This window comes from Erythrolamprus reginae, chromosome Z (genome assembly GCF_031021105.1).
Source record: "Erythrolamprus reginae isolate rEryReg1 chromosome Z, rEryReg1.hap1, whole genome shotgun sequence".
NCBI classification, from domain to species: Eukaryota; Metazoa; Chordata; class Lepidosauria; order Squamata; family Dipsadidae; genus Erythrolamprus; species Erythrolamprus reginae.
The window spans coordinates 149412585-149422609 of record NC_091963.1 but is presented as its reverse complement, the minus strand read 5'-3'; the positions used below and the strand labels follow the sequence as shown (position 1 = coordinate 149422609).

Below are 10025 nucleotides of genomic sequence, written 5' to 3'. Positions count from 1 at the left end.
AAGGCGGTCCCGGAGATAATCTGGTCCGATGCCATGAAGGGCTTTATAGGTCATAACCAACACTTTGAATTGTGACCAGAAACTGATCGGCAACCAATGCAGACTGCGGAGTGTTGGTGTAACATGGGCATCTTTGGGAAAGCCCATGATTGCTCTCGCAGCTGCATTCTGCACGATCTGAAGTTATATGTTTTATATGTTTCTACAGTCCTTTTGTGAAAGAAAGAGAATGAATGAAAAGTAAAAATAAAAAATTTGTATATGTTTAATAATAAGCTTGATTTTGTGTTGGAAACTGTATTTTATTTTTTAATTTTATGCTGGAAAAAAAATAAAAAAAAATATGATACAAAAAAAAGAAGAGGAGAATTTGAACTGAATGACAGAATAGCAGAGTTGGATGGGACCTTGGAGATCATCTAGTCCAACCCTCCTGCTCCAGCAGGGGACCCTGGTAGAAATACCCTAAAATCTGGAGGCAAGGAGGGGGAAAGGTTGCTTTAAATCAATCTTCGGAATCCAAATTTCAAGCTTCCAAGCCCCAAAGTTATTGATTCATTTTCCTCCAGTTCTTTTCAAATAAATATGCCAGGCTGTTGAGTTTTAAACTGGCTTGCGAAAGGAAAAAATCACCACCCTCGTGGAGCCAAGGCATATTTTTATTTCAAAAAAATAATATAAAAGCGCTTTTCTTTTCCGTGCACATCCAAAACAGAGAAAACACCCCGAACACCTTAAAACATTAAGAACACAGCTTCCCTTAAATGACAAAACGGTGTGATGGCGAAACCCACATCCAGATTGCAATGGATGTTGTGCCGAACCAAGCACTTAAATGATCCAAGTTGCGGTCCCTTTTGCAACCCGGCACGACTTGAAACAAGTTTTTTAAAAAACCACTCAGGTGACAACACAATCATCCCGGAGTTCACAAACAACAATTACACAAAATGGTTGTCTTTGTTGGAAGAACTGGATTTGAAGCTTCAGGCAGAAACCAGGCTCTGTTTTTAGTCTTGTGGTGACTTTAGACTTTGAAGTTGGGCTAACCACAGGTAGATGTGCTCCTGCCAATTGCCTTCATTCTTGGACAGCATAGGTTGCTACCGGTATTATCCTTTACTTAACCCTTACCATTTTATTTATTTATTATTTATTATCATTCAAAATTACCATTTTATTTAATTAATGCCCCTCTGTGAGAACTCCGAGGATTTTGAACCCTTAGTCAAGAAAAAATGTGGAAGTTATTGTTCCCAGCCCAGAGGTGTCTCCCCACCAAAAAAATCTCTTTAGCAGTAAGCCCTCAATTGACCACCCACCCTAGAGAGCCCCCCATATCTGACGTTCAAGCAAGATGCCTGTTAAGTGAATTTTGCCCTGTTTTACAACCTTTCTTGACACCATAGTGTCAAGAAAGTGCAGCTGATTATTCAGTCAACAACCGTTTTGTTCAGTGAATTGGGCTCGTTGGTCGCAAAAGAGGATTAGAAGACCTTGGGACATGGAAATGGTCGTAAGTACAAATCGTGTTTGCCTAGCATTTTGGTCACATGACCGCGGGGAGGCTACACAAGTCTGGAAAAAAAGAGGCTAAGTCCTAAGTCACTTTTTCCCGCTGTGCCGTCGTAAGTTTGGAACATTCACTAAATGAACTACATGAGTTGCAATGATTTGATCTTGTGATGGGCAGCTGCCATCTTGGTTTTTTTTTGATATCTTGGGCAAATTCCCCTGTCCCCAAGCCAAGTCATTCTTCATGACAGACCAAGTCTGTCTCTTGTTGAGGGAACCCACCAAGGAGTAAAACATATGTAGCACCCAGAACGTGTCTCCAAACGTGGCAAATTTAAGGCTTGTGGAGTTCAATTCCCAGAATGCCTCGGTCACTTTAGGATTTAAAAGAGGCTGAGGAATTCTGGGAACTGAAGCCCACAAGTCTTAAAAGTGGCTGAGGAATTCTGGGAACAAGTCTCAGTGACTGGGGAATTCTGGCCGTTGGGATCCACAAGTCTCAAAGCAGCAGAGGAATTCTGGGATTTGGGAGTCTATAAGTCTCAGAGTGTCTGAGGAATTCTGGGAGTTGAAGTCCACAAGGCTTAAAGTTACCATGTTTGGAGAGCCTTTGGTCTAGAAATTGAGTGTCAAATTCAATTTCATTGAGAGCCACATTTGACCTTGGAGGGTTGGAGGGTGTGTGTGTGGCCATGGTGGGCATTTTACACAGGGTCAAATGCCTTTTCTCCCTTTTCTTCTTTCTTTCCACAGTTCTTTACTATCATCATTTTCCTATATTTTCTACCAGATATTACAGGCAGACTTTGTTCTCTTGTTCTTTATACTCCACTAAACTTTTTATGTCTAAATAGATAAAAATTTATTCTTAAACTTTTGTTTAATATTAAATAGCTTTTCCAGGCAGAAAAGCTACTTATACTACTGTATTTTTTATTGCTCAACTAATAATATAAACACAGTAGCATAAAATAACATGATTAACACGAGACCTAAATGGCGGAGGTAAATTTCCAGGATATTAAATAGAAACAGCTGTCACTGATAGATTGTTGATTGTAGATTTAAATGGATCTACAGCAGGTAAAATCGAGCATTAAACTGTAGTATTAACACAGGAGGTTGCTGGCTTTATATCCAGGTCAGGCACTTACTTGAGGCCACATAATTGTAATCCAGGCCAATTCAGTCCTCACGCAACACTCTGCTGGTCGAAAATGAGCCGTGAGGCAGTCCTGAGTGGCTCATTTTTGGCCAGTAGAATGCTGCTGGAGCTTGGGGTGGCTGAAAATGGACCATGAGGAGATCCTGTGTGGCCCATTTTTGGCCAGTAGAGGCCAGGGAGGCTGAAAATGACCATGAGGAGCCCCCCTGTGGCCCATTTTTGGCTGGTTCAGTGCTGCTGGAAGTCAGGGAGGCCAAAAATGGGCCATGAGATGGCTCCACATGGCCCATTTTTGTCCAGTAGAGTGTTGCTGGAGGTCATGGAGGCTGAAAATGAGCCATGAGGAGGCCCCACACAGCTTGTTTTTGGCTGGTAGAGTGCTGTTGGAGGCTGGGGAGGCCAAAAATGACCATGAAGAGGACCCCTGTATACTGTTTTTGGCTGGTAGAGTGCTGTTGGAGGCTGGGGAGGCCAAAAATGACCATGAGGATGACCACTGCAGACTGTTTTTGGCTGGCAGAGTGTTGCTGGAGGCTGGGGAGACTGATAATAGGCCATGGGGTAGGGGTGGGGGCCAGCAAACACACTGTGGGCTGATCCTTTGATATTTCCATGCCAGCCCTGCAGGCCAGATTTAAACAATCTTGAGTTTGACACTCTAGTCTAGTCTAAAGAAGAGAAGGATTAGGGATAACATGATGGCAGTCTTCCAATATTGGGGGTGGGGGCTGCCACAAAGTAGAGGGGGTCCACCTATTCTTCAAAGGCCCTGAAGGCAGGACAACAAGATAGAAACTAATTGAGAAGCAACCTAGGCCTAAGGAGAAATTCCTCTCAGTGGAGACAATGAGCCAGTGGAACTACCTGCCACAAGAGCTTGCGGGTGCTCCATCACAGGAAGTTTTTGAGAAGAGGCTGGTCAGCCGTTTGTCCCGCATGGCATCTGTTCAAGGACAGGTTGGACTAGAAGTCCTTCAAGGTCCCTTCCAACTCCGTTGTTCCAGAAAGAATCCTGCTGGGTGGGCCAATCAGGTGGTGCTGAACTCCAGGACTCTGGATTTTGTTGTCTCTATTCCCCAACATCTAGATGGAGACGCTGTTCTCAATGTAGGGTGGGTTGAGGTACTCGTAGGGAAGAGCCAAAGACCGGTTCCGCTGGTTGATTTGCTCGGAAATGTCCACCAGATGGCTTTGAAACGTCTCCATCAGCCTCTGGGGTTCGTCTTCCACAAAATGACGGTCTGGGTAGAACCCTAAAGGCCTCTGGAAAAGATTGAAGAGGAAAAAAACACCGTAAGCGGCAAAACACACACATACCATATGTACCATTCACCCTGAACAACAGCGAGCTCTTTAGCCTGACGCTCCATCTGCCATTTTTCTGATAGAAAATAACAGAAATTAATAGGATGAAAGGATGGAGAAGAGAAATAGGGCAGGATGGGACAGAAAATATTGGAATGAAGAATAGAATAGAATTTAGAATAGAATAGAAAAGAATAATTATAGAATAGAATAATAGAATAGAATTTAGAATAGAGAATAGAATATAATAAAATTTAGTAGAATAAAATAGAATTTAGCAGAGAATAAGAATAGAATAGAATTTAGAATATAATAATAGAATAGAATAGAATTGAGATTAGAATAGAATAATAATAGAATAGAACAGAATTTAGAATAGAATAAAATAAAATTTAAAATAGAATATAGAATATAGAATAATAATAATAATAATAATAATAATAATAATAATAATAATAATTGGCAGCATCCCTGAAAATATTGCGATAAAGGGAGGGACAGAGAGAAAGAGAGAGAGAAAGAATGAAAGAAAGAGGGAGGGAGGGAGGGAAGGAAGGAAGGATGGAAGGCCTTCATTTCTCCTTTTGCCTTTTTTCATTCTTTTGTTTCTTTCTTCTTTCATTCCTTCCTTCTTTCTGCCTTTACTTCCTTTCTTCCTTTGCTTTCTTTCTCTCCTTTTCTCTCTTTTTCTTCCTTCCTTACCTCTCTCCCTTCCTTCCCCTCTCTTTTTTCCTTCCTTCCATCCTTCCTCCCTCCCTCCCTCCCCTTTCCTTCCCCTTTCCTCCCTCCTTCGTAATTGGACCCACATGGAATAAGCTCTCAGTATCCATAAAAACCCCAAAGTGATTTCTCTATTGTGTTGTCACCCCAGACATAAATAGTTAGCTTGTATTAAGACATGTTTCTTTAAGACATTGCATTAGTGTTATTGTAGTTAGATTGCACTCTGGGTAATGTAGTTTTACACATGACCTCATCTGTGTATTCCTATTGGCTCTGACCCGGGATGAGGGGTAATTGGAGAGCACATTCCAGCGGGTTCTTTGTTATTCACTAAGCAAGTCAGCATGTAGAAGCAACATGTAGAACAGAATGAGGGCAGAGCCAAGGACAATTCAACCTCTTTTTACCTAACAATGGGAAACATTACACTACAGAAGAATTATGAATTATGGTGGATGCCTGTAATAAAATAATCTGTGATATCTCATTGTGCTGAGTTAATACCCTGGGAGAGCTCCGGGATCGAACAGCAAATCCGTGGTCAACTCCCAAATTATTTCACTTCTCTGGATCTGATTCCCGGCCACTTACCCGATCCCCGGCTTCATTGCTCAGGAGCCAGAGGGAAGAGAGAGCAATGCAGGTGATGCTGACCGGTGCAATGGTCTCAAGGATGCCCTCCAGGGACGCAGAGCCCTTCACAGTAGGCGGGGGTTTCCTCATGGTCGGGGGGATGTTGGGCATCCAGGCGCCGAAGTCAAACTGAGAACAAGAGAGAGAAAGAAGTTACGAGAGTTAAGAATTGCAACACCCAACCTGCATGATAAGAGCAGGGGTTCCTGTAAATAAAAATGAAAGGTATTTGTTGTGGTTAGTTCTGGCCCAGCTCCTGCCCCAAGGACTGTGGATGTGGGGGAGACATCCACATGCTGCAGGCCTGTTTTGCCCCCGGTGGAATCTGCTGATGAAGGCTCCTCTGACCAAGAAGACATGAGTGACAGGGAGGAGGAGAGTGGGGCAGACAGCTCAGAAGGAGATCAACTATCTAGCTCCTCCTTGGATTCAGAACAAGAGTTAATGATACAGCCACGCATGCGGAGAGCGATGCATAGGCAGCAACAACTGAGAGATTATTATCAAAGAAAATGAGGCCACCTGTGGTTGGGTGGGGCTGGAATAATTAGTGAGGCTGCTATAAAGAGCAGCCTGTGGGTTTGGCCATTGTGGAGGATTATCTGATTGTTGTGTTTCGTGCCTGCCTTGCTGACTTTGATCTTTTGTGTGCTGATTTTCCCCCGCTTTGAAACTAAACCAGAGCAAAGTGTGTTTCACTTTGTGAAAGAAGAAGGACTGTGAATTGCCTCACACTGCAAGCTAAGTACAGTATCACAGAACTGATAAGGGACTTGTACAAATTACCAGTTTGTTTGGAGACGAGTGTTCTTTGCTATACCAAAAGAGTGCTCTGTTTATTTGCATTTTCGGTATAAAGAACATTGTTTTGAATTTTCAAACGTGTGTGTGTCTGAAATTGTATCTGTGCATTTTAGGGGAGGATTCTACCAGAGAGCTCGACAGAACAGTATTAGACTGGCTAGACCAGTGATAGCAAACCTAGGGCACTCATGCCACAGGTGGCACGCGGAGCCATAGCCTTGCATGCCCTGTGTCAGCTCCAGTGTGCATGCGTGCCCTGGCCTGCTGATTTTCAGCCTTGTAGAAGACTGTTTCACCCTCTGGAGGCTTTAGGGAAGCTTCCTGAAGCCCCAGAGTGAGAAAAATGGCCCAACGGGTGAACCAGAAGTTCAGAAAAATTGTCTTCTGTTTTGCTTGTTGGACTGTTTTTTGCACTCTGGGGCTTCGAGGAGCTTCCCTGAAGCCTCCTGAGTGCAAAAAAACATCCCAACGGGCAAACCGGAAGTCCGTTTCTCCAAACTTCTTGTTTGTCCGTTGGACCGTTTTTCCCCATTCTTAGGTTCCAATGAGGCCTGTACGTTTCCTGGGAGGGAGGGGTTGTGCACATGCGCAGAAGCAAAGTGAGTGTGGACACACACACCCTTTTGGCACACGAATCAAAAAATGTTCGCCATCACTGGGCTAGACCTTTTCTGTCATCAATGAGGGTCTTCTTTACTGAAATTTTGGGGCCGTGTTCCAGGTTTGAGATCGCAAAGAAGTGAAGAGGCAGGGTTGACGTTCAAATTTTCCCTCTACCGGTTCTGTGGGAGTGGCTTAATGGTAGCAGGGGACATGTGACAGAGTGGGTGTGGCCCAATTAGGGAGTATCATCAGTGCTGGAATGGAATGGGGTTTGGAGGGGGAAGGAGGAGGAAGAAGAAGAGGAGGAGGAGGAGGAGGAGGAAGGCTGTGGGGTCCTTGGTGCTTGTTGACCTTGGTGGTTTTTCTGCAGTCGTTTCATGACCCAGCTAGATAACATCATCAGTGCTAGAAGAAATTGAGATTTGTGGAGAGGAGGAGGAGGAGGGGGAGGAAGAGGAGGAAGACTGTGGCATCCTTGGTGCTCTCGGAGCTTGGCGGTTGGTCTCCCAAAATTTGAAGGGCTTCCCCAAAGAAGAGTTGGGGGATCCACCTATTCCACAAAGCCCCCTGAAGGCAAGACAAGAAGCAATGGATGGAAACTATTCAAGGAGAGACGCAACCTGGAAGTAAGGAGGAATTTTTTCACAGCGAGAATGATTAACCAGTGGAATGTCACAAGTTGTGGATGCTACAACCCTGGAGGATTTTGAGAAGAGATTGGACAATCCTTTGTCTGAAATGTTATGTGGTGTCATGGTTGAGGAGAGGGTTGATTATAATACTTACTAAAGTCCCTGCCAATTCCGAGATTCTATTATCTAAAGTAGGATGGCTTCTCACCTGTCCGCTGTTGACCGCAGCATGCTGGGCTGAACAGGTAAAAATGACCATGGTCAAGAATTTGATGAGCTCTTCCGCAGTTGCCAGAGTCGAAGGAGCCCCTGACGCCTCTCGGCTTTGGAAAGCTTCCATGAAGATCTCCGAATTCCAGGCCTGGAGCTCGGGATCTCCTCGGATCCGGTCATCATTCCAGTAATAGTATCTGACAAAGCCTGTCACGAAGCTGGAAGAACAAGGTGAGTAGGTTGAAAGTTGTTAGGATTCTGCCCATAACTGTTGGGTTGGCAATATATCGGCTGCAGGTGTTGCAGACTGCCACAAGAGGGAGCTAGAGTTTATGGCTTATTTCTCTGAGTCGCCCTCTCTGTTTCTCTTTGTCCAGCTACTTGCTGTTAATGGTCACTCATTGTTAGGTATGCTCTGCATTTTCTCTGCAATCTCTCTGTATTGTAGTCATGTATTACAGCTAAAATGTGTTTAGGCTTCATTTCTTTGTTTGCTGATTATGACAAAGGCAATTGGTAAGAAAGGCTATGTACTTGTTAATATTTGGATCAATATTCTGATTATTATGTGTATGACTTTAGACTGTTTATCAGAATATGTTATTTATTTATTTATTTATTCATTCATTCATTCATTCATTCATTCATTCATTCATTCATTCATTCATTCAATTTTTATGCCGCCCTTCTGCTTAGTAAATTCAGGTTAGTATATCTGTGTGTGGTTGAGTAGTTCTTCAAAAACTAATCAATTTCCGGTCACAATTCAAAGTGTTGGTTTTGACCTATAAAGCGCTTCATGGCATCGGACCAGAATATCTCCGGGACCGCCTTCTGCCACAGCGAGTTGACCTTCTCCGGGTCCCGTCGACTAAACAATGTCGTCTGGCGGGTCCCAGGGGAAGAGCCTTCTCTGTGGCGGCCCCGACCCTCTGGAACCAGTTCCGCCCTGAGATTAGAACTGCCCCCACCCTCCTTGCCTTTCGTAAACTCCTTAAAACCCACCTCTGCCGTCAGACATGGGGGAACTGAGATAACTTCCCCAGGCTTATACTGTTTATGTATGGTATGTTGTGTGCATGGTTTTTAAATTATGGATTTTTAGCTTTCTAATTATTGAATTTGTATTATATATTGTTTTCTGTTGCTGGGAGCTGCCCCGAGTCTGCGGAGAGGGGCGGCATACAAATTAAATAAATAAATGAATGAATGAATGATAGATAGATAAAAAAATAAAATAAAATAAAATAAAATAAAATAAAATAAAATAAAATAAAATAAAATAAAATAAAATAAAATAAAATAAAATAAAATAAAATAAAATAAAATAAAATAAACAAAAAAACCCCCAATGACTACCTGTATGTGTCCCCTCTGGGTGGACCTGAGCTAATATGAAAAAGCCCAGCAGGGTTGATGCAGGTTAGATTCGTATGGAAGGCTATCAAGAAATACCAAGTTTTTATTTGGAAGAAGACATCAATAGCAAGATGTTTAGACATTGTGTTCCTGTCAGAATACATTTGGTTAAAATGTATTTTATGACTAACAACCACAGTTGTATTCCGCCAGCAGATGGCAGTGTTTACAAATTTGGATCAACTGTGTATGCTCTACCTTCTTTTGTAGTAAGTAGACTTTCCTGTTTCCTATTAAGACAGTTAAGCAGTAAAACACATGGTGACTGAAGTGTAGACATCAGAGAGTTATTGTTAATGGCGACTTCTCCCTTAGACTCTCCACGATTGACCTCTCCAGGTTCCTAAGAGGCCAGTAAGGGGCGTACATAAGTGCACTGGTGTGCCTTTCGGCCCCTGTCCAATTGTCTTTCCTTTCTCTCACTTATCATATATATTCTCTTTCTTTCATTTATCCTCTCCTCTAAGTTCACTTTACCCTTATATATATTACAACATGTCTATTTTCTTCCTATATACTTGTGTATACTTGTGTATTGGACAAATGGATAAAAATAAATAAAGGGTCTGTTCTGGGTCATATTCTTATTAATATGTTTGTGAGTGACATAGGGGAAGGTTTGGTAGGGAAGGTTTGCCTATTTGCCCATGACTCTAAAGTGTGCAATAGGGTTGATATTCCAGGAGGCGTCTGTAATATGGTAAATGATTTAGCTTTACTAGATAAATGGTCAAAGCAATGGAAACTGCAGTTGAATGTTTCCAAATGTAAAATAATGCACTTGGGGAAAAGGAATCCTCAATCTGAGTATTGTATTGGCAGTTCTGTGTTAGCAAAAACTTCAGTAGAGAAGGATTTAGGGGTAGTGATTTCTGACAGTCTCAAAATGGGTGAACAGGGCAGTCAGGTGGTAGGGAAAGCAAGTAGGATGCTTGGTTGCATAGCTAGAGGTATAACAAGCAGGAAGAGGGAGATTATGATCCCGCTATATAGAGCGCTGGTGAGACCACATT

General features: G+C 42.8%; 1 protein-coding gene across 1 annotated transcript in view; it reads right to left on the bottom strand.

The window, feature by feature from the left end:
* Positions 1-646: 646 nt before the first annotated feature.
* LOC139154916 (polyunsaturated fatty acid lipoxygenase ALOX15B-like) overlaps positions 647-10025 on the bottom strand; it is a 47127-nt gene continuing 37748 nt past the window's right edge. Inside the window, exons 14-16 of the mRNA XM_070730019.1 lie at positions 7589-7811; positions 5300-5470; positions 647-3943 (exon numbers count right to left, since the gene is read on the bottom strand). Coding sequence (XP_070586120.1) covers positions 3764-3943; positions 5300-5470; positions 7589-7811 — 574 coding nt within the window. The 3' untranslated portion in view covers positions 647-3763. The remainder of the gene's footprint in view (positions 3944-5299; positions 5471-7588; positions 7812-10025) is intronic.